Consider the following 24,468-nt stretch of genomic DNA (forward strand, 5'->3'; position numbering starts at 1 on the left):
TCTTTTGCTAATAAAAGCCTTGGTTTGGATCAACAAGTCTTTGGTTCTTTCGACGAGCTCTACAATTTTATTAGCAAAAAAGAATTTTTTTTTAAAAGGGATGGTGCGTCTGACTCGGCCAGAAAAACTTGACCTCGACCCACAGTCAGCTACAGCCTTCAAAGCCTTTAAGTTCTGGCTGTTGAACTTTGAAAACTTCCTAAGGCTCATTGAGGTGGAGGAGGATAACCAGCGTCTAACAGCATTGCTGTCTATGGTGTCCTTGAGAGTCTACGAGAACATCCAGGATGAGACCACTTACACTGAAAGAACTGTACGATCAACCATTGAACAGAGTTCGTGCCCGGCTCGTGCTTGCGTCGAGGAAGCAACAGCCCGGCGAGTCCAGCAGGGCATATTTACAAGTAGTTAAGGCGTTGGGCAAGGACTGTAACTGTGTGGACAAAACTGCTGCTGAGATCACAAACGATCTCGTTCGGGATGCCTATGTGGCCGGGCTCCGATCGAACGAAGTGAGGCTGCGCTTGCTCGAACAAGGGGTAGAAAAACTAGAGGACGTGGCCCGGACTGCAATCACAATGGAGGATGCAGCCTTAAAGTCAAACGAGCTCTCTAGGGACTGGACCCCACATTCTGATGTGAGTAGAGTGCCCTTCTACCCTACCACCCCCCGAGATGCTGACGGCCTGCCGGCTGCTGCTACACTGACCCCTGCGAACCCAAAATGTTATTTCTGCGGGAGCGACAAGCACAGCAGGTCCCAGTGCCCAGCAAGAAAAGCCAAGTGCCAGAAGTGCCTTAAAAACGGCTACTTTGCTGCAGTCTGTAGGTCTAAAATGGCCGCCGGCAAACACAGTGCCTCGTGTGAAGACCAATTGCCACTATCCCATTCAAACTCTTCTTCCCCAGAGTTCTCGTCCAATGAGAGCGAAGGCTCCCCTGCACGGCAACACCTGACGTCACGGAGACGCCAAACCCGGCCTAGCAACCATGATGTTAGCCCGCCTCTCGCTCCCATGCGGAACACTCGACCCGGCCTCAGTCCCGACTGTAGAGTCCGCTATTGCCACGGCCATCCCTGGGGCCGACGCTACCGCTGCTGCTGCTGCCGCTGCCACCGCCACAGCCACTCCTGGGGAATTGAGCGAAGGAGCAATCGCACCCAACGAGACTGCTGGCGACACCACTCCAGCGACCCCAATCCCGGCACCACGGCGGTCACGCCGGATGGTCAGACCCCCTGACCACTACAGTCCTTAACCTACTCCTTCCGTTCATTCTCTCCCTTGTTTTTTTCCTTCCCTTCCCCCTCTTCAGCCCTTCCACCCCAGGGTCAGTTCTCCAAGAAGGGGTGAATGTGATAGTACAGACCTATCACCAATGTATATAGTTACAGTATCTAGAGTGTAATGACTGTGCTTACAGCGATCAGCTGAGAGCTTAGCCACGCCTACTGTATGGGCCTTAAAGGGTTGTGTCCCTAGACAGATCAGATCATTCTGGACTGGTCGGCCACCTGTGAAGAGCTCCTGTCTTTTGCTAATCAAAGCCTTGGTTTGGATCAACAAGTCTTTGGTTCTTTCGACGAGCTCTACATACATACTTAGCTACCTCTGTAGATGAGGATTCAGGTGCCAAAAGGAACATTAGTCCCATAGAAAGGCAAAAGCCCAAATCCTCATTCAGCCCAGAATTTCCTTTGGGAATGTTTAAAACAAAAAGGGAAAAAGTGTTGGAAGAGGGTGGAAAATAAGTTTACCTGAAAAAATGTGGCCCAGATATTGAAAGTGCAAGCCACAGGATGAACCTGAAATTTCCTTCTGGCTGAGTATCTATATGTGCTAGTCAGAGACAAAAGTAACTGCCTTTCAGATGAACTGAAGGAGCTTTCCCTACCTTTGCTTGAATATTTTGGATAAATGTCTTATTCTTTGGAATATTTTTCACTCCAAATCCAAAAGGAAGCTAAAATTATGTAGAACTTAATTCCATAACATAAACAATGTGCCTGATCACATTCACTACCAACCCAAAACTTTGGTGCATTTCATTTGGGTTTATCAATCCTCAATCCATCCTGTTGCATTTATTTCAAATCAAGTAATGAATTAATTTAAGGAATTTTTGTGCAAAAATGTGGAAATTCTATGAAGTTTGAAAGTGACCAGAATAGATGACTGCAGTCACTTCATAAACTCAAATTTGACATTTCTTTCAAGAAGAAACTAGCATTGTAAACAGTTCATTTTCTTGTAAGAAATAGTAATTATTATTAATTTTACTTTATTACTTTTAAACCCACAAGAATAATATATTGCTAAGTTTGGGGACACGTTTAGTTCTTGTCTAAATCATTATCACAGTTTCAATTTTCCTCAGAGCATAATAAATTGCATTAATCTATTTCAGAAGCAGGATGAATTGCAGAAAAGTATTACCAAAGAACTTGCTCAAGGTAAAATGATAGCGTGAAGATTTTTTTTTGTATTAATTACTGGATTAATTTTAAATGTTGTTTGTGATCATTCAAAACTCTATTGAATGAAAGTATTTGAATTAGTTTTGATCACAGGTTGCAATATCTATTTTGAAGCAGCTGTTTAATTAGCTTCGTTGCATTATTATGTAATCATAATACATTGGCATTATTGTTAAATCTTTAATACTAATATGACTATTATGGAATAATGGTATTTGGCTCCACTCTCTTTTCCCCCTTAAAATACTATATTTTTACACATATAACACACACGCATTATATGTATATTTTACAAACCAGGCAACCCCCTCCCCCTCCCCCACTCCAGCGCGTTATATGCTTACGCTACATGAATATTTTTAGGTTGAAAGAACGTGCACAATTTATAGCGGGCATGGGAATTATAATAGCAGCATTGAAAGAAGATGCACAATTTATAACTGCCTTGGGAAAGACGCAATTTATAGCAAGTGTGGGAATGTTATAGCGAGCATACGAATGATCAAAAATAGGTATTTTAAAGAAAATTTTTTAAAGAGGTCGACAGAGGTTTAGACTTCCAACAACAAAGGATATGTAGACACTGAATTGCAAGGAGAGAGAGAAATGTAAAGCCATAGTAACCGTCCACATATCTGGATTGGAAGGAATTATAAAGTTACTTTGAGTAAGGGTAGCTATAGCAAGAGTTACAGAAGCAATATTTACAAGAGCACCTTCAGTTAAACTAATTTCTCAAATTTGTGTTCTAGTTAATGCCGATTTGGATAATGCATGTTCTTGCATCTCACCTCGTGGATCGCCTACTTGTTCTCTGGCAAGCACAAGCCAAGTTCCAGAACCTGTAACTACAGCCACTCAACAATACCTGGACATTCTAAAGAAGAATTACATGATTTGAATATTCTGAACTAGCGACAAAATCAGAATTACAGTGTATTTATAAAATAAATGATTTTAATTACAATCCATGATGTTATTAATTGCAAAATATGAAAGTTTATTTCCTGCAATTATGTTTGCTCAGGGATATTTCTGTAAAATTATTGAACAGGATCTATTTTTATTGATGCAGATAACATGGCTAATACTGAAAGAACAGTTCTAACAGTCTCTTACAATCATTATTGAAGCGTCTGGAAATTGACAATTTTATCTAAGTGCATTTAAACACAAATTGATTAAATAATACCTTGGTAAAAATGCTATAATATTCATTACATTGCACACTACCTTGTGTAAAAGTGCCCAGGCTTTAAGGACTTGGTTTGGTACATGCAAAGCAATGCCTTTCTGCTACATGTTTTCACACTAAATATTAATGTCTGCTAGGATGCAAGAAATTCTTTAGCATATGAAGTTTAGTTTCATGAGCATGTAGCACCAAACAATTATTTTAAATTCCTTATAAATGTGGGACTTTAAATGCAAATTCTATTCAGTCAAATAAAACTCATCAGCTGGACTCAACTTTGATTTTCCATAGCTCTTTTTGCAGTGCTTTGCTCTATAATGCTCTGCTTATTCTGTTCTCAAAGAGAATCCACATCATTGCACATTCATGTACAATATAGCGCGATATGAAGAACAATATTGAAAATCTGAAAAAAGCTTTTATTACAGGTTGTTGCTTGACCTGCTGTTTTCCCAGTATTTTCTAAGTTTGCAACAAATTAACCACTGGAAGTAAGAGTATTTCAAATCAGTAATGGAAACAATACACTTTGGACATCTAACTTTACAAAACAATGTCAAACAACACAAAACATTAAGGTCCCAGCGAAAACAAAAAAATTCTTGATGTATGGAAAACTAGGTTTGTAAGCACCTGTCACATTGCAAACATTTGTTTTATTTTAACCACAATTCAAATAGGTTTTTAAGATGTAAAAACAAAACTTAACCAATTAATCAGTGGTACATTTAAAGTTTAATTTTAAGTTTGTTTTCAATTTTTCAGCAAGAACTCGATACATAAGAAATATTTATGTAAATATTAAAACTTCAAAGACATAAAAATATTCAGGTATGAAATGGCTCTTTCTTCAGAATTGTAAATATCCTAAAGGATATTCTGAAAACATTACTTTTAATTCTCTTCAAAACATTACTTCTAATTCTCAAAACTATCCATGCATTCACAAAGTTTTTACATTTTCAATGTACAACAGAATTTAAAGGTTCTGCTCTGATATTTCCCAGATCCAAAGCAGAATCTGTTTCTTCATCTATTTCACCAATCACTGCCCTGAAACACAAGATGCCATAAGTAAGTATAACTATATACTGATTTTTTTACACTAGTGACAGAAGTTAAAAGTATTAATTCAACTCTAGATTAACCTACAAATATGTTGGGGAAGAAAACTGCTTCCCAACACATTTTGGAGCAATTATCTTATTTATTGAATCAGATAAATTTCACATTAAAACTTCAAACATAAACATCTAATTATTGTAAGTTATGGAGAAGAACAAAGATAGGCTGGAAATTAATTGATGAAAGGTTGTTAAGATAGGAAGAGGCAAAAGAGGCTTGGGGGGTAGCTATTTGGAAGACTATATTGAACCCAGTGAGAGTTTGGGCCAATGTGTTTTCTCATTATAAAAAGCTAGGTCAAGAAGTCCAAAGAATTCCAGATGCCAAGGGACATTGAGGGTTGGAGTAAAAAATGATTGCTTGTGGCAAATTTAAGGATGAATAAATCTCCAGAGCCTGAAATAACTGGAACTCTGACAGAAATCTTCAAACCTATCTGACCACAGTTGAGTTGACAAGGACGAAAGCGAATATGTTACCCTTATTCAAAAAGGATATCAGTTTGAAGCCATGCTATCATAGATCCTTAAGGCTAACACCAGAAGGGAAATTAACGTTTTAAAAAAAATAAATGGGACAGGATTAAATTGTACCTTGGAAGGGATTCAACATTGATAGAGGGAGATCCCATCTGACTAAATTGTTTTGATGAATTGGCTAATTATGTCAATAAGCAAAATACATTTCATGTAATTGACATGGTGGTGGTGGTGAGAGCAAGGAATGTCATATTTGGCTAAAAAAAATTAATTTTTAATTTATACATGTAGCACGGTAACAGGCCCAAGGATATTGATAGTTGGTATGATGTCTGAAATAACATAGAAAGCTATAGCACAGTGCAGTCCCTTCAGCTCACGATGTTGCGCTGATCTATGGAAACTGACTTAACAGTCTAAACCTTCCAATCTCACACCCATAACCCTCTATTTTTCTTGCATTCATGTGCCTGAGTCTTTTAAATCTCCCTTCAGTACCAGGCACCCATTACTCACTGTATTTTAAAAAAAAACTTGCCCCTGACATCTCCCCTAAACATTCCTCCCCTCACCTTAAACAGATGATCCCTGGAATTTGCTGCTTTTGCCCCAGGAAAAAGTTGTTAGCTGTCCACACTAGCAATGCCTCTCGTAATCTTGTCGACCTCAATTAAGTCACTTCTTTGATCCAAAGAGAAATGCCCTAACTCTGTTAGCCTTGCCTCATAAGACACACTCTGCAATCCAGGTAAATTTCTGCATCCTCTCCAAAGCTTTCCTGTGATGAGGTGACCAGAGCTGATCACAATATTCTAAGAGTGGTCTAACCAGTTTTATAGAACTGTTACATTTCCTCAAGGTTCTTGAACTCAATCTCCCAAATGGCATAATGCTGCAAAATGCCAAATGATGCATTTTAGAACTATTGAAGCTAAGATATACACAAATAATGGTAAAACCCTAGGAACTAATGAGGAACTGAGGGATTTTGGAATGTATATCCAAGGGTCCCAAAAGGCAGCATCAAAGGGTTAAAAAAATAGTTAAGGGATATTTGGCTTCATTAGAATATTGAACATGTGAGCAAGAAGTTACCATAGAATTATAGGTATACAGAATGCAAGTTAGATCTCTCGTGTACTGTGTACATAGTAAAAATCAAAATGCTGGAGAAACTCGGCCGGTCAAACAGTGTACTTTATATAGCAAAGGTACATAACCAATGTTCTGGGCTCGAGTCTGAAACTTTGGTTATGTATCCTTGCTATGTGTTTGACCAGCCGAGTTTATTAAGCATTGTGTTCTTCAACCATGGTGTCTGCAGACTTTTATGTTTTACTTCTGTGTACAGGTACACAATCCTTTATCCGGAACCCTCGGGGGACAGTGTGTTCTGAATTTCGGATTTTTCCAGATTTTGGAAAGCCAGATTTAAGCCCACCCGAATTGTGCTGCTATATCCACCCCCACCCCCCTTCCAGTTGCCCTGCCGTCTCCACCCACCCCCCTCTCGCCACCCGACACGCGCTGCCAGTCTCCCCCCCCCCCCCGCCCGACTCGCGCTGCCGCCTCTCTCCCCACTTGCCGGATTTTGGATATCCACATAAAAGATCGTTTACCTGTACTGTGTACAATTCTGATGGCTACAATATAGGAAGGATCTATGGGTACTCGAAAGGGTGCAGAGAATATCACTTGCCATGGAATGTTTCTATCTGGATAGACTGGGTTTTGCTTTCCCTGGAGCAGACAAAGGCCAAGGAGGACCTGACTGAAGTATACATAATGATGATCTTAAGAGAGTTGGTGAGAAACATTTCCCTTAGCAGGTGTGTTTGTAACCAGAAGGCAAAGGCTTAAGAGTTAAGATTTGGAATGATTCTCAGGAATATGCTTTTCTATTCAGAAGCTGGTTTAAATATGGAATGTACTGCTCAAGGAGTGGAGAGGGCATGGACATGATGGGCTAAAGGAGCTGTGTCCTCGCTGCATGACTATTATATTTTAATTGATCAACATCAGTACTACTTCAGAAGCAAGGGACAAAAGTCTTGGCAGTTATGCAATTTTCTCTCAGTCCAAATGAGCTTTTGTCCTCTGGTTAAAATGGTAAGGAAAATGTCCTCAGCATTTTGATAAATATGTACTGTATAATATTATTTTCTTTTTAATATATTATTGATTTGGAAGAGAGAAATATTACATATTACATCTTAACCACACAACTTTATACAATACAGAATAATGAATCATTAACTATACATTGTCTTGTATACAATGCCCAGATACAATGAAAATTCTCTTAGGAAAACTTCACCTCATATTCTAATATTACAACATATTCATGGTAAATTCTAATTAGAGAAATCTCTTCTACTTATAAAGAGAAAAAGGAAAAGAAGAAGAAAAAGGACCCCCCCCCATTCTAATCCTATCCCTCCCATTAAACACAGTCACCAGCGAATAATATGTAAAGAATCGCGTTTCATCTCCTGGACAACGGACAGGAAATCCCCATGCCTACGTATTAATTTATTTTCAAAAGCAATGAATAGTCTGCAGATGGCTTATCAGGACATTCACAGTAGCCAGGCAAAGGAGGAAAAACCCAACACCCAACCCCAACCAACCAATTTTCCCCTGCAACCGTGTCTGCCTGTCCCGCATCGGACTTGTCAGCCACAAACAAGCCTGCAGCTGTCGTGGACATTTACCCCCTCCATAAATCTTCGTCCGCGAAGCCAAGCCAAAGAAGAAAAGAAAAAGAAGTACAAAGACAGCTCTCAAGTTCAACTTTATTATCATCCAATTGTACACGTACAACCCGATGAAACAGCATTCTCTTTTCATTGGTGCAAAAACATGCACATAGACCAATGCACATACAGGCAAATGATACATGTGCAGTATGTCAACACGTGCAAAAATAAATAAATATTGTTAAATGAATAGTTCTTTTCAACTCTCAAATTCTTTGCCCTAGAATATTGAGGTCAGATCATTAGAAATATTTACCGTATATTTTGGTGTACAAGTCGAATCGTAAAACCCCCCAAAAAATAAGGGTCGACTTATACGCCAGATATACCTTTGAGACCTTAAATTCAGCTCAAAATCCAATCTGCGCTGATCCGGCATACAAGTCGACCCTTGAAAAACAAAAAAAAACCTGATTGACAGATTTCCATTGAGATTTTTATTGAAATTGCTATCATTGTCTGAAAACAACACATTTAGAATCCTTCAAAATCACTCTTGCTATCATCGTTTGGCAGCAAGCACATCCATACTCTCCATACTGTCACTGTTTAAACAGTCATCATATGGGTCCCAGTCTGTATCTGATGAGTTGGTTTTAGCTTCGTCGTCAGTGTCCCACAATAAATCATCCGTGCCATCAATTGCACAGGAGATACTGCACTTTTTAAATAATTTATGTCTTTGTTTTAACTTTGTCCCGTGCCTTGAGCATGAAGTCACACAGCACATCAAGTGATGCAGCACACATTGCCCCCCTTTTGTAAATGACTTTTCTGCACTCAACATCCATGCATTCCATTCCTCATGCAGATGGTCTTTGAATGGCTTGTTCAAGCAGACATCGAAACATTACAATATAGATACCCAACCACTTGGGATAACTGCCATGTAAGTATTATGTAGTGCTAATCAACTTTTAGTCTTCTCAGTTAAGTGGCTTCGAAACCTATCCCAGACCAGCAAACTTTGCGCAAACCCCCAGCTGCCTGTTCCACACAGTCGATCCATAGTTTTACACCATTTTCATCCATCCATCCTTTTTCATGAAAATGTACAAAAATACCTTCAGGGAATTCCATTTTCGGTTTAATTTTGAATTTGAAGATTACTAGGGGTCTTAAGTTTGTCCCGTCGGCCATTCATGATAACACCACGGTAAATCTGGTCCTTTGTTCTATTGCCTATCATGTTGAAATTCATGGGGTTTCGTCCATGTTTCCAATATTTGCCAATGCAAACTGGTGTTTCTGCCAGTTCTGAATAATAAACTGGTGAAAACATACAACTTAATGATCAAGATCTTTTGGTAGTTTCTGTGCAATTTTTGTTTTCTGGTGTAATACCAGATTTTTTCCTGTTCATGAAATGATTGCACCAGCCTATTGTAGTCTCAAAATAATCACTGACGTCAGGGTGTAACCTGGCCCACTGCAGTGCAAATGTTCTTAGTTTATTTCGGGTGACGACGTTCCAATCTTGCCTCTATTCGCGTACCCATTCTGCAACGTGATTTTCCAACTCTGGCCAACGAGTGATTCCTTTACTCAAAAAACATTGCCTTTTTGGTAAGTTTCTTAAAGTCTCTTCTTTCTTCCTCCAACCTCTTACCAGCTTCTCATGCACATTAAATTTTCTCGCAGCTGCACAATTGGTTTTCTTGGCCATTTCTATCGCTTTCAACTTAAAGCTATCATGGACCCTCCATGATAGCAATCACCACCAGCCAATGCCCAACAGATCAATCCTCGCGATCTATTCAGGGGGGGGGGGGGGGGTCGACATATATGCCGGTCAACGGCCCATCTCAGCATGGTGAGCTTTGGGGGTCGACTTCCACGCCAGTCAACGGGGCACCTCAGGCAGCCAGAAAATTGGGGTCGACTTATATGCCACATATACCATAAAACCCTTAAAATTAGGCTGAAAAAGGGGGCCGATTAATATGCCAATCGACTTGTATGGCAAAATATACGGTAAGTGAAAGCAGAAAAAATTTAAGATAAGGGAAATGTTAACTTTGGGGAATTGGCAAAGAAATGTAGCTGAGGCCAACAAAAGTCAGCTATGGCAGGCTTGTGGGGACAGGTAACCTATTCCTGCTTTTTCTTATATTTCTCAAGTTTATAATTAGTAGAAAATAAACATATTTCCAAATACTTACACATTGTCTCCTCGCACTATGTACAAGCCAAGTACTACTTGCTCCACACCTTGTTGTGAACTGAATACTCGCTCGTGACTTTCATCTAGGATTAGGTTGATGGTCTGATCAAATCCTTTCAATGTACCCTACCGTAAGGTGAAACAAATAAAAGCAGTTAAATATTCTTAGTGTTAAAAACTACTATAAACTGGTACAGGATTATGGTTTTACTACTATTTTTAAAACATTTGGCACTACAGTGCAATTTAATTAAACACTTTGATGTCATAATTTCACATTTGGAATCCAAGCAAGGCCACTAGCAAATGCCAAAGTAAAAAAGTACAATTTCCAAATGTTAAGATTTTCTGAGACAGAAGCTTGAGGTTCCTCCTGAGCTTTGTGTGTTTCTCCAGGATATCACTAAGTGATATCATTAAGTGCCAACAATAGAGAAAGGTGGTGGTGCAGCAGGAGCAACTTTCCAAATACAGATGGATTTAGCAGCCACAAAAAATACTCTCATCAACCTAGACACACTAATATAATTATTTATCTTAATTTTGGATAAACCAACTAACCAATATAAATTATATTTACTTCAATGGCAAATAAATTTATACCTATTGTGTCCAGGATATTCTAGAACAAGTTTACTAAAGGGAGAACACAATAAATTGGGGTAACTTTTTCCATTTTTTGATTTTTAAATCAATCCGAAGTATGGGCAACAAATGAATGTGATTTTTTTTCTTTTAATGTCCAAGAATATATTAAACAGGGGAAAATAATCCCTCCTGTTTTATTTGCAAGAATGCATTTCTGAGTGACATAAACAAGGAAGGTTAAATCCACTGAAATGGCTGGTGATAACATAAGGTCTCTTCTTCCACGTTCATGGAATTTATAGTGCAAATTTCCCTTTCAAATCAAAAGTAGCTTGGAAAAAGTTACTCACTTCCTTTCCCCCTTGACCACTTATTTTCTTTGTTTAATTATCCATTAATTTTTGCTCAGTAACTGAGTTCAATTTGCAGAACAGTTGCTGGGACTGGCAGGGTGATAAATTTTCTTTTTGCATTTTCTCAATTACTGATGAGCTGTAGTTTTTATTCTTTATCTTATTAAAACCTTGAATTGGTTAAATTTATTTTATTTGTCTTTATTCGAAGAAAAAACTCTAGAGGTAATGTTAACATAGAGCAATCAGTAAGTAATACATGTTATTGGTGTATGGCAGCACAATCAAAACTTTACATAACAACTGACTTTTTATACCCACTGAATTCTTGACCAAAACTGAAATGTATTTCAAGTTCTATCAAAGGACTTTTATCTTCACTCGTAAACTCCAAGATACAAAACTATAATTTTACACTTCAGTAGTAAGATTTCCTAGCATTAACATTAACTTACCACAATCATTCTTCCATCTGCTGTGACCACTGCAACTGTACCTGAATACTCAAATTAAGGTAAATTGATTTCTGTCCCCTCTGTTTAGGGAATATTACAAAGTATTCTCACAGTAAACATAGGCATGAATAAATAGTAGCAAATAGGTGACAGCAGATGCTATAAAACTGGAGAAACACACCAAATGCTGGTGGAACTCAGTGATCATAGGTTTCACAGTCACCCTGCTATGCAGGGCCTTGACTACAGGACCTCATTGTGATTCGTTTTCAGACGGACATCAGGCGCTTATCATGGATTGCAGGACATGATCCCAATCTTCAGTGTTATCCAAGGCTACAGGTCGCTGCCTTTACTGTGACTCTGGTGTGCAGAACCCTGATCCCAGCTGTTATTGTGACCTCAGAATGCAGGACTGTGATCCTGGTAGTTAATGTGACCCAAGAGTGCAAGACCCTGATCCCAGCATTCACTCCGACCCAAGGGTGCAGGACCTGATCCCAGTGTTCACTGTGACGCTAGGGTGCAGGACCTGATCTCAGTGTTCACTGTGACCCTAGGGTGCAGGACCAAATCTCAGTGTTCACTGTGACCCAAGGGGTCAGGACCTGATCCCAGTGTTCACTGTGACCCTAGGGTGCAAGACCCTGATCCCTGCATTCACTCCGACCCAAGGGTGCAGGACCTGATCTCAGTGTTCACTGTGACCCTAGGGTACAGGACCTGATCTCAGTGTTCACTGTGACCCAAGGGTGCAGGACCTGATCTCAGTGTTCACTGTGACCCTAGGGTACAGGACCTGATCTCAGTGTTCACTGTGACCTAAGGATACAGGACCTGATCTGTGTTCACTGTGACCCAAGGGTACAGGACCTGATCTCAGTGTTCACTGTGACCCAAGGGTACAGGACCTGATCCCAGTGTTCACTGTGACCCAAGGGTGCAGGACTTGATCCCAGTGTTCACTGTGACCCTAGGGTACAGGACCTGATCTCAGTGTTCACTGTGACCCAAGGGTGCAGGATCTGATCTCAGTGTTCACTGTGACCCTAGGGTACAGGACCTGATCTCAGTGTTCACTGTGACCTAAGGATACAGGACCTGATCTCAGTGTTCACTGTGACCCAAGGGTACAGGACCTGATCCCAGTGTTCACTGTGACCCAAGGGTGCAGGACTTGATCCCAGTGTTCACTGTGACCGTAGGGTACAGGACCTGATCTCAGTGTTCTCTGTGACTCAAGGGTGCAGGACATGATCCCAGCGTTCAGTGTGACCCAAGGGTGCAGGACTTGATCCCAGTGTTCACTGTGACCCTAGGGTATAGGACCTGATCTCAGTGTTCACTGTGAGCCTAGGGTGCAAGACCCCGATCCCTGCATTCACTCCGACCCAAGGGTGCAGGACCTAATCCCAGTGTTCACTGTGACCCGAGGGTGCAAGACCCTGATCCCAGCATTCGCTCAGACCCAAGGGTGCAGGACCTGATCCCAGTGTTCTCTGTGACCCTAGGGTACAGGACCTGATCTCAGTGTTCACTGTGACCCTAGGGTACAGGACCTGATCTCAGTGTTCACTGTGACCCTAGGGTACAGGACCTGATCTCAGTGTTCACTGTGACCCTAGGGTACAGGACCTGATCTCAGTGTTCACTGTGACCCTAGGGTACAGGACCTGATCTCAGTGTTCACTGTGACCCTAGGGTATAGGACCTGATCTCAGTGTTCACTGTGAGCCTAGGGTGCAAGACCCCGATCCCTGCATTCACTCTGACCCAAGGGTGCAGGACCTAATCCCAGTGTTCACTGTGACCCGAGGGTGCAAGACCCTGATCCCAGCATTCGCTCAGACCCAAGGGTGCAGGACCTGATCTCAGTGTTCACTGTGACCCTAGGGTGCAGGACCAAATCTCAGTGTTCACTGTGACCCAAGGGGTCAGGATCTGATCCCAGTGTTCACTGTGACCCTAGGGTGCAAGACCCTGATCCCTGCATTCACTCCGACCCAAGGGTGCACGACCTGATCACAGTGTTCACTGTGACCCAAGGGTGCAAGACCCTGATCCCGGCATTTGCTCAGACCCAAGGGTGCAGGACCTGATCCCAGTGTTCACTGTGACCCTAGGGTGCAAGACCCTGATCCCTGCATTCACTCCAACCCAAGGGTGCAGGACCTGATCTCAGTGTTCACTGTGACCCTAGGGTACAGGACCTGATCTCAGTGTTCACTGTGACCCAAGGGTGCAGGACCTGATCTCAGTGTTCACTGTGACCCTAGGGTACAGGACCTGATCTCAGTGTTCACTGTGACCTAAGGATACAGGACCTGATCTGTGTTCACTGTGACCCAAGGGTACAGGACCTGATCTCAGTGTTCACTGTGACCCAAGGGTACAGGACCTGATCCCAGTGTTCACTGTGACCCAAGGGTGCAGGACTTGATCCCAGTGTTCACTGTGACCCTAGGGTACAGGACCTGATCTCAGTGTTCACTGTGACCCAAGGGTGCAGGATCTGATCTCAGTGTTCACTGTGACCCTAGGGTACAGGACCTGATCTCAGTGTTCACTGTGACCTAAGGATACAGGACCTGATCTCAGTGTTCACTGTGACCCAAGGGTACAGGACCTGATCCCAGTGTTCACTGTGACCCAAGGGTGCAGGACTTGATCCCAGTGTTCACTGTGACCGTAGGGTACAGGACCTGATCTCAGTGTTCTCTGTGATTCAAGGGTGCAGGACATGATCCCAGCGTTCAGTGTGACCCAAGGGTGCATGACTTGATCCCAGTGTTCACTGTGACCCTAGGGTATAGGACCTGATCTCAGTGTTCACTGTGAGCCGAGGGTGCAAGACCCCGATCCCTGCATTCACTCCGACCCAAGGGTGCAGGACCTAATCCCAGTGTTCACTGTGACCCGAGGGTGCAAGACCCTGATCCCAGCATTCGCTCAGACCCAAGGGTGCAGGACCTGATCCCAGTGTTCTCTGTGACCCTAGGGTACAGGACCTGATCTCAGTGTTCACTGTGACCCTAGGGTACAGGACCTGATCTCAGTGTTCACTGTGACCCTAGGGTACAGGACCTGACCTCAGTGTTCACTGTGACCCAAGGGTGCAGGACCTGATCCCAGTGTTCACTGTGACCCTAGGGTGCAAGACCCTGATCCCTGCATTCACTCCGACCCAAGGGTGCAGGACCTGATCTCAGTGTTCACTGTGACCCTAGGGTACAGGACCTGATCTCAGTGTTCACTGTGACCCAAGGGTGCAGGACCTGATCTCAGTGTTCACTGTGACCCTAGGGTACAGGACCTGATCTCAGTGTTCACTGTGACCTAAGGATACAGGACCTGATCTGTGTTCACTGTGACCCAAGGGTACAGGACCTGATCTCAGTGTTCACTGTGACCCAAGGGTACAGGACCTGATCCCAGTGTTCACTGTGACCCAAGGGTGCAGGACTTGATCCCAGTGTTCACTGTGACCCTAGGGTACAGGACCTGATCTCAGTGTTCACTGTGACCCAAGGGTGCAGGATCTGATCTCAGTGTTCACTGTGACCCTAGGGTACAGGACCTGATCTCAGTGTTCACTGTGACCTAAGGATACAGGACCTGATCTCAGTGTTCACTGCGACCCAAGGGTACAGGACCTGATCCCAGTGTTCACTGTGACCCAAGGGTGCAGGACTTGATCCCAGTGTTCACTGTGACCGTAGGGTACAGGACCTGATCTCAGTGTTCTCTGTGACTCAAGGGTGCAGGACATGATCCCAGCGTTCAGTGTGACCCAAGGGTGCAGGACTTGATCCCAGTGTTCACTGTGACCCTAGGGTATAGGACCTGATCTCAGTGTTCACTGTGAGCCGAGGGTGCAAGACCCCGATCCCTGCATTCACTCCGACCCAAGGGTGCAGGACCTAATCCCAGTGTTCACTGTGACCCGAGGGTGCAAGACCCTGATCCCAGCATTCGCTCAGACCCAAGGGTGCAGGACCTGATCCCAGTGTTCTCTGTGACCCTAGGGTACAGGACCTGATCTCAGTGTTCACTGTGACCCTAGGGTACAGGACCTGATCTCAGTGTTCACTGTGACCCTAGGGTACAGGACCTGATCTCAGTGTTCACTGTGACCCTAGGGTACAGGACCTGATCTCAGTGTTCACTGTGACCCTAGGGTACAGGACCTGATCTCAGTGTTCACTGTGACCCTAGGGTATAGGACCTGATCTCAGTGTTCACTGTGAGCCTAGGGTGCAAGACCCCGATCCCTGCATTCACTCTGACCCAAGGGTGCAGGACCTAATCCCAGTGTTCACTGTGACCCGAGGGTGCAAGACCCTGATCCCAGCATTCGCTCAGACCCAAGGGTGCAGGACCTGATCTCAGTGTTCACTGTGACCCTAGGGTGCAAGACCCTGATCCCTGCATTCACTCCGACCCAAGGGTGCACGACCTGATCACAGTGTTCACTGTGACCCAAGGGTGCAAGACCCTGATCCCGGCATTTGCTCAGACCCAAGGGTGCAGGACCTGATCCCAGTGTTCACTGTGACCCTAGGGTGCAAGACCCTGATCCCTGCATTCACTCCGACCCATGGGTGCACGACCTGATCACAGTGTTCACTGTGACCCAAGGGTGCAAGACCCTGATCCCGGCATTTGCTCAGACCCAAGGGTGCAGGACCTGATCCCAGTGTTCACTGTGACCCTAGGGTGCAAGACCCTGATCCCTGCATTCACTCCGACCCAAGGGTGCAGGACCTGATCTCAGTGTTCACTGTGACCCTAGGGTACAGGACCTGATCTCAGTGTTCACTGTGAGCCTGGGGTGCAGGACCTGATCTCAGTGTTCACTGTGACCTTAGGGTACAGGACCTGATCTCAGTGTTCACTGTGACCCTAGGGTACAGGACCTGATCTCAGTGTTCACTGTGACCCAAGGGTGCAGGACCTGATCTCAGTGTTCACTGTGACCCTAGGGTACAGGACCTGATCTCAGTGTTCACTGTGAGCCTGGGGTGCAGGACCTGATCTCAGTGTTCACTGTGACCCTAGGGTACAGGACCTGATCTCAGTGTTCACTGTGACCCTAGGGTTCAGGACCTGATCTCAGTGTTCACTGTGACCCAAGGGTACAGGACCTGATCTCAGTGTTCACTGTGACCCTAGGGTACAGGACCTGATCTCAGTGTTCACTGTGACCCAAGGGTACAGGACCTGATCTCAGTGTTCACTGTGACCCAAGGGTACAGGACCTGATCTCAGTGTTCACTGTGACCCTAGGGTACAGGACCTGATCTCAGTGTTCACTGTGACCCTAGGGTGCAGGACCTGATCTCAGTGTTCACTGTGACCCAAGGGTGCAGGACCTGATCCCAGTGTTCTCTGTGACCCTAGGGTACAGGACCTGATCTCAGTGTTCACTGTGACCCAAGGGTGCAGGACCTGATCTCAGTGTTCACTGTGACCCTAGGGTACAGGACCTGATCTCAGTGTTCACTGTGACCCAAGGGTATAGGACCTGATCCCAGTGTTCACTGTGACCCTAGGGTACAGGACCTGATCCCAGCATTCGCTCAGACCCAAGGGTGCAGGACCTGATCTCAGTGTTCACTGTGACCCAAGGGTATAGGACCTGATCCCAGTGTTCACTGTGACCCTAGGGTACAGGACCTGATCCCAGCATTCGCTCAGACCCAAGGGTGCAGGACCTGATCCCAGTGTTCACTGTGACCCAAGGGTACAGGACCTGATCTCAGTGTTCACTGTGACCCAAGGGTACAGGACCTGATCTCAGTGTTCACTGTGACCCTAGGGTACAGGACCTGATCTCAGTGTTCACTGTGACCCAAGGGTACAGGACCTGATCTCAGTGTTCACTGTGACCCAAGGGTACAGGACCTGATCTCAGTGTTCACTGTGACCCTAGGGTAGAGGACCTGATCTCAGTGTTCACTGTGACCCTAGGGTGCAGGACCTGATCTCAGTGTTCACTGTGACCCAAGGGTGCAGGACCTGATCTCAGTGTTCACTGTGACCCTAGGGTACAGGACCTGATCTCAGTGTTCACTGTGACCCAAGGGTATAGGACCTGATCCCAGTGTTCACTGTGACCCTAGGGTACAGGACCTGATCTCAGTGTTCACTGTGACCCAAGGGTGCAGGACCTGATCTCAGTGTTCACAGTGACCCTAGGGTACAGGACCTGATCTCAGTGTTCACTGTGACCCAAGGGTACAGGACCTGATCTGTGTTCTCTGTGACCCTAGGGTACAGGACCTGATCTCAGTGTTCACTGTGACCCAAGGGTGCAGGACCTGATCTCAGTGTTCACTGTGACCCAAGGGTATAGGACCTGATCTCAGTGTTCACTGTGACCCAAGGGTATAGGACCTGATCCCAGTGTTCACTGTGACCCTAGGGTACAGGACCTGATCCCAGCATTCGCTCAGACCCAAGGGTGCAGGACCTGATCACAGTGTTCACTGTGACCCAAGGGTACAGGACCTGATCTCAGTGTTCACTGTGACCCAAGGGTATAGGACCTGATCTCAGTGTTCACTGTGACCCAAGGGTATAGGACCTGATCCCAGTGTTCACTGTGACCCAAGGGTACAGGACCTGATCTGTGTTCTCTGTGACCCTAGGGTACAGGACCTGATCTCAGTGTTCACTGTGACCCAAGGGTGCAGGACCTGATCTCAGTGTTCACTGTGACCCAAGGGTATAGGACCTGATCTCAGTGTTCACTGTGACCCAAGGGTATAGGACCTGATCCCAGTGTTCACTGTGACCCTAGGGTACAGGACCTGATCTCCGTGTTCACTGTGACCCAAGGGTGCAGGACCTGATCTCAGTGTTCACTGTGACCCTAGGGTACAGGACCTGATCTCAGTGTTCACTGTGACCCAAGGGTACAGGACCTGATCTGTGTTCTCTGTGACCCTAGGGTACAGGACCTGATCTCAGTGTTCACTGTGACCCAAGGGTGCAGGACCTGATCTCAGTGTTCACTGTGACCCAAGGGTATAGGACCTGATCTCAGTGTTCACTGTGACCCAAGGGTATAGGACCTGATCCCAGTGTTCACTGTGACCCTAGGGTACAGGACCTGATCCCAGCATTCGTTCAGACCCAAGGGTGCAGGACCTGATCCCAGTGTTCACTGTGACCCAAGGGTACAGGACCTGATCTCAGTGTTCACTGTGACCCAAGGGTACAGGACCTGATCTCAGTGTTCACTGTGACCCGAGGGTACAGGACCTGATCTCAGTGTTCACTGTGACCCAAGGGTACAGGACCTGATCTCAGTGTTCACTGTGACCCTAGGGTACAGGACCTGATCTCAGTGTTCACTGTGACCCTAGGGTGCAGGACCTGATCTCAGTGTTCACTGTGACCCAAGGGTGCAGGACCTGATCTCAGTGTTCACTGTGACCCTAGGGTACAGGACCTGATCTCAGTGTTCACTGTGACCCAAGGGTATAGGACCTGATCCCAGTGTTCACTGTGACCCTAGGGTACAGGACCTGATCTCAGTGTTCACTGTGACCCAAGGGTGCAGGACCTGATCTCAGTGTTCACTGTGACCCAAGGGTACAGGACCTGATCTGTGTTCTCTGTGACCCTAGGGTACAGGACCTGATCTCAGTGTTCACTGTGACCCAAGGGTGCAGGACCTGATCTCAGTGTTCACTGTGACCCAAGGGTATAGGACCTGATCCCAGTGTTCACTGTGACCCGAGGGTACAGGACCTGATCTCAGTGTTCACTGTGACCCTAGGGTACAGGACCTGATCTCAGTGTTCACTGTGACCCTAGGGTATAGGACCTGATCTCAGTGTTCACTGTGAGCCGAGGGTGCAAGACCCCGATCCCTGCATTCACTCCGACCCAAGGGTGCAGGACCTAATCCCAGTGTTCACTGTGACCCGAGGGTGCAAGACCCTGATCCCAGCATTCGCTCAGACCCAAGGGTGCAGGACCTGATCCCAGTGTTCTCTGTGACCCTAGGGTACAGGACCTGATCTCAGTGTTCACTGTGACCCTAGGGTACAGGACCTGATCTCAGTGTTCACTGTGACCCTAGGGTACAGGACCTGATCTCAGTGTTCACTGTGACCCTAGGGTACAGGACCTGATCTCAGTGTTCACTGTGACCCTAGGGTACAGGACCTGATCTCAGTGTTCACTGTGACCCTAGGGTATAGGACCTGATCTCAGTGTTCACTGTGAGCCTAGGGTGCAAGACCCCGATCCCTGCATTCACTCTGACCCAAGGGTGCAGGACCTAATCCCAGTGTTCACTGTGACCCGAGGGTGCAAGACCCTGATCCCAGCATTCGCTCAGACCCAAGGGTGCAGGACCTGATCTCAGTGTTCACTGTGACCCTAGGGTGCAGGACCAAATCTCAGTGTTCACTGTGACCCAAGGGGTCAGGATCTGATCCCAGTGTTCACTGTGACCCTAGGGTGCAAGACCCTGATCCCTGCATTCACTCCGACCCAAGGGTGCACGACCTGATCACAGTGTTCACTGTGACCCAAGGGTGCAAGACCCTGATCCCGGCATTTGCTCAGACCCAAGGGTGCAGGACCTGATCCCAGTGTTCACTGTGACCCTAGGGTGCAAGACCCTGATCCCTGCATTCACTCCGACCCAAGGGTGCACGACCTGATCACAGTGTTCACTGTGACCCAAGGGTGCAAGACCCTGATCCCGGCATTTGCTCAGACCCAAGGGTGCAGGACCTGATCCCAGTGTTCACTGTGACCCTAGGGTGCAAGACCCTGATCCCTGCATTCACTCCGACCCAAGGGTGCAGGACCTGATCTCAGTGTTCACTGTGACCCTAGGGTACAGGACCTGATCTCAGTGTTCACTGTGAGCCTGGGGTGCAGGACCTGATCTCAGTGTTCACTGTGACCCTAGGGTACAGGACCTGATCTCAGTGTTCACTGTGACCCAAGGGTGCAGGACCTGATCTCAGTGTTCACTGTGACCCTAGGGTACAGGACCTGATCTCAGTGTTCACTGTGAGCCTGGGGTGCAGGACCTGATCTCAGTGTTCACTGTGACCCTAGGGTACAGGACCTGATCTCAGTGTTCACTGTGACCCTAGGGTACAGGACCTGATCTCAGTGTTCACTGTGACCCAAGGGTACAGGACCTGATCTCAGTGTTCACTGTGACCCTAGGGTACAGGACCTGATCTCAGTGTTCACTGTGACCCAAGGGTACAGGACCTGATCTCAGTGTTCACTGTGACCCAAGGGTACAGGACCTGATCTCAGTGTTCACTGTGACCCTAGGGTACAGGACCTGATCTCAGTGTTCACTGTGACCCTAGGGTGCAGGACCTGATCTCAGTGTTCACTGTGACCCAAGGGTGCAGGACCTGATCCCAGTGTTCTCTGTGACCCTAGGGTACAGGACCTGATCTCAGTGTTCACTGTGACCCAAGGGTGCAGGACCTGATCTCAGTGTTCACTGTGACCCTAGGGTACAGGACCTGATCTCAGTGTTCACTGTGACCCAAGGGTATAGGACCTGATCCCAGTGTTCACTGTGACCCTAGGGTACAGGACCTGATCCCAGCATTTGCTCAGACCCAAGGGTGCAGGACCTGATCTCAGTGTTCACTGTGACCCAAGGGTATAGGACCTGATCCCAGTGTTCACTGTGACCCTAGGGTACAGGACCTGATCCCAGCATTCGCTCAGACCCAAGGGTGCAGGACCTGATCCCAGTGTTCACTGTGACCCAAGGGTACAGGACCTGATCTCAGTGTTCACTGTGACCCAAGGGTACAGGACCTGATCTCAGTGTTCACTGTGACCCTAGGGTACAGGACCTGATCTCAGTGTTCACTGTGACCCAAGGGTACAGGACCTGATCTCAGTGTTCACTGTGACCCAAGGGTACAGGACCTGATCTCAGTGTTCACTGTGACCCTAGGGTACAGGACCTGATCTCAGTGTTCACTGTGACCCTAGGGTGCAGGACCTGATCTCAGTGTTCACTGTGACCCAAGGGTGCAGGACCTGATCTCAGTGTTCACTGTGACCCTAGGGTACAGGACCTGATCTCAGTGTTCACTGTGACCCAAGGGTATAGGACCTGATCCCAGTGTTCACTGTGACCCTAGGGTACAGGACCTGATCTCAGTGTTCACTGTGACCCAAGGGTGCAGGACCTGATCTCAGTGTTCACTGTGACCCTAGGGTACAGGACCTGATCTCAGTGTTCACTGTGACCCAAGGGTACAGGACCTGATCTGTGTTCTCTGTGACCCTAGGGTACAGGACCTGATCTCAGTGTTCACTGTGACCCAAGGGTGCAGGACCTGATCTCAGTGTTCACTGTGACCCAAGGGTATAGGACCTGATCTCAGTGTTCACTGTGACCCAAGGGTATAGGACCTGATCCCAGTGTTCACTGTGACCCTAGGGTACAGGACCTGATCCCAGCATTCGCTCAGACCCAAGGGTGCAGGACCTGATCCCAGTGTTCACTGTGACCCAAGGGTACAGGACCTGATCTCAGTGTTCACTGTGACCCAAGGGTATAGGACCTGATCTCAGTGTTCACTGTGACCCAAGGGTATAGGACCTGATCCCAGTGTTCACTGTGACCCAAGGGTACAGGACCTGATCTGTGTTCTCTGTGACCCTAGGGTACAGGACCTGATCTCAGTGTTCACTGTGACCCAAGGGTGCAGGACCTGATCTCAGTGTTCACTGTGACCCAAGGGTATAGGACCTGATCTCAGTGTTCACTGTGACCCAAGGGTATAGGACCTGATCCCAGTGTTCACTGTGACCCTAGGGTACAGGACCTGATCTCAGTGTTCACTGTGACCCAAGGGTGCAGGACCTGATCTCAGTGTTCACTGTGACCCTAGGGTACAGGACCTGATCTCAGTGTTCACTGTGACCCAAGGGTACAGGACCTGATCTGTGTTCTCTGTGACCCTAGGGTACAGGACCTGATCTCAGTGTTCACTGTGACCCAAGGGTGCAGGACCTGATCTCAGTGTTCACTGTGACCCAAGGGTATAGGACCTGATCTCAGTGTTCACTGTGACCCAAGGGTATAGGACCTGATCCCAGTGTTCACTGTGACCCTAGGGTACAGGACCTGATCCCAGCATTCGCTCAGACCCAAGGGTGCAGGACCTGATCCCAGTGTTCACTGTGACCCAAGGGTACAGGACCTGATCTCAGTGTTCACTGTGACCCAAGGGTACAGGACCTGATCTCAGTGTTCACTGTGACCCTAGGGTACAGGACCTGATCTCAGTGTTCACTGTGACCCAAGGGTACAGGACCTGATCTCAGTGTTCACTGTGACCCTAGGGTACAGGACCTGATCTCAGTGTTCACTGTGACCCTAGGGTGCAGGACCTGATCTCAGTGTTCACTGTGACCCAAGGGTGCAGGACCTGATCTCAGTGTTCACTGTGACCCTAGGGTACAGGACCTGATCTCAGTGTTCACTGTGACCCAAGGGTATAGGACCTGATCCCAGTGTTCACTGTGACCCTAGGGTACAGGACCTGATCTCAGTGTTCACTGTGACCCAAGGGTATAGGACCTGATCTCAGTGTTCACTGTGACCCAAGGGTATAGGACCTGATCTCAGTGTTCACTGTGACCCAAGGGTACAGGACCTGATCTGTGTTCTCTGTGACCCTAGGGTACAGGACCTGATCTCAGTGTTCACTGTGACCCAAGGGTGCAGGACCTGATCTCAGTGTTCACTGTGACCCAAGGGTATAGGACCTGATCTCAGTGTTCACTGTGACCCAAGGGTATAGGACCTGATCCCAGTGTTCACTGTGACCCTAGGGTACAGGACCTGATCTCAGTGTTCACTGTGACCCAAGGGTACAGGACCTGATCTGTGTTCTCTGTGACCCTAGGGTACAGGACCTGATCTCAGTGTTCACTGTGACCCAAGGGTACAGGACCTGATCTCAGTGTTCACTGTGACCCTAGGGTACAGGACCTGATCTCAGTGTTCACTGTGACCCTAGGGTGCAGGACCTGATCTCAGTGTTCACTGTGACCCAAGGGTGCAGGACCTGATCCCAGTGTTCTCTGTGACCCTAGGGTACAGGACCTGATCTCAGTGTTCACTGTGACCCAAGGGTGCAGGACCTGATCTCAGTGTTCACTGTGACCCTAGGGTACAGGACCTGATCTCAGTGTTCACTGTGACCCAAGGGTATAGGACCTGATCCCAGTGTTCACTGTGACCCTAGGGTACAGGACCTGATCCCAGCATTCGCTCAGACCCAAGGGTGCAGGACCTGATCTCAGTGTTCACTGTGACCCAAGGGTATAGGACCTGATCCCAGTGTTCACTGTGACCCTAGGGTACAGGACCTGATCCCAGCATTCGCTCAGACCCAAGGGTGCAGGACCTGATCCCAGTGTTCACTGTGACCCAAGGGTACAGGACCTGATCTCAGTGTTCACTGTGACCCAAGGGTACAGGACCTGATCTCAGTGTTCACTGTGACCCTAGGGTACAGGACCTGATCTCAGTGTTCACTGTGACCCAAGGGTACAGGACCTGATCTCAGTGTTCACTGTGACCCAAGGGTACAGGACCTGATCTCAGTGTTCACTGTGACCCTAGGGTACAGGACCTGATCTCAGTGTTCACTGTGACCCTAGGGTGCAGGACCTGATCTCAGTGTTCACTGTGACCCAAGGGTGCAGGACCTGATCTCAGTGTTCACTGTGACCCTAGGGTACAGGACCTGATCTCAGTGTTCACTGTGACCCAAGGGTATAGGACCTGATCCCAGTGTTCACTGTGACCCTAGGGTACAGGACCTGATCTCAGTGTTCACTGTGA

General features: G+C 46.7%; 2 protein-coding genes across 6 annotated transcripts in view; one reads left to right on the top strand and one right to left on the bottom strand.

Annotated features, from left to right (window-relative positions):
• ankrd26 (ankyrin repeat domain containing 26) overlaps positions 1-3,446 on the top strand; it is a 167,701-nt gene extending 164,255 nt beyond the window's left edge. For all 5 annotated transcript variants that reach the window (XM_069919991.1, XM_069920001.1, XM_069920012.1 and 2 more), the window contains 2 exons: positions 2,410-2,455; positions 3,232-3,446. In XM_069919991.1, coding sequence (XP_069776092.1) covers positions 2,410-2,455; positions 3,232-3,380 — 195 coding nt within the window. In that variant the 3' untranslated portion in view covers positions 3,381-3,446. The remainder of the gene's footprint in view (positions 1-2,409; positions 2,456-3,231) is intronic.
• Positions 3,447-4,390: 944 nt separating this feature from the next.
• lsm8 (LSM8 homolog, U6 small nuclear RNA associated) overlaps positions 4,391-24,468 on the bottom strand; it is a 32,444-nt gene continuing 12,366 nt past the window's right edge. Inside the window, exons 2-4 of the mRNA XM_069920076.1 lie at positions 11,598-11,638; positions 10,200-10,327; positions 4,391-4,727 (exon numbers count right to left, since the gene is read on the bottom strand). Of these exons, the coding sequence (XP_069776177.1) occupies positions 4,637-4,727; positions 10,200-10,327; positions 11,598-11,638 (260 nt within the window). The 3' untranslated portion in view covers positions 4,391-4,636. The remainder of the gene's footprint in view (positions 4,728-10,199; positions 10,328-11,597; positions 11,639-24,468) is intronic.

Source organism: Narcine bancroftii, chromosome 1, assembly GCF_036971445.1.
Source record: "Narcine bancroftii isolate sNarBan1 chromosome 1, sNarBan1.hap1, whole genome shotgun sequence".
Lineage (NCBI taxonomy): Eukaryota > Metazoa > Chordata > Chondrichthyes > Torpediniformes > Narcinidae > Narcine > Narcine bancroftii.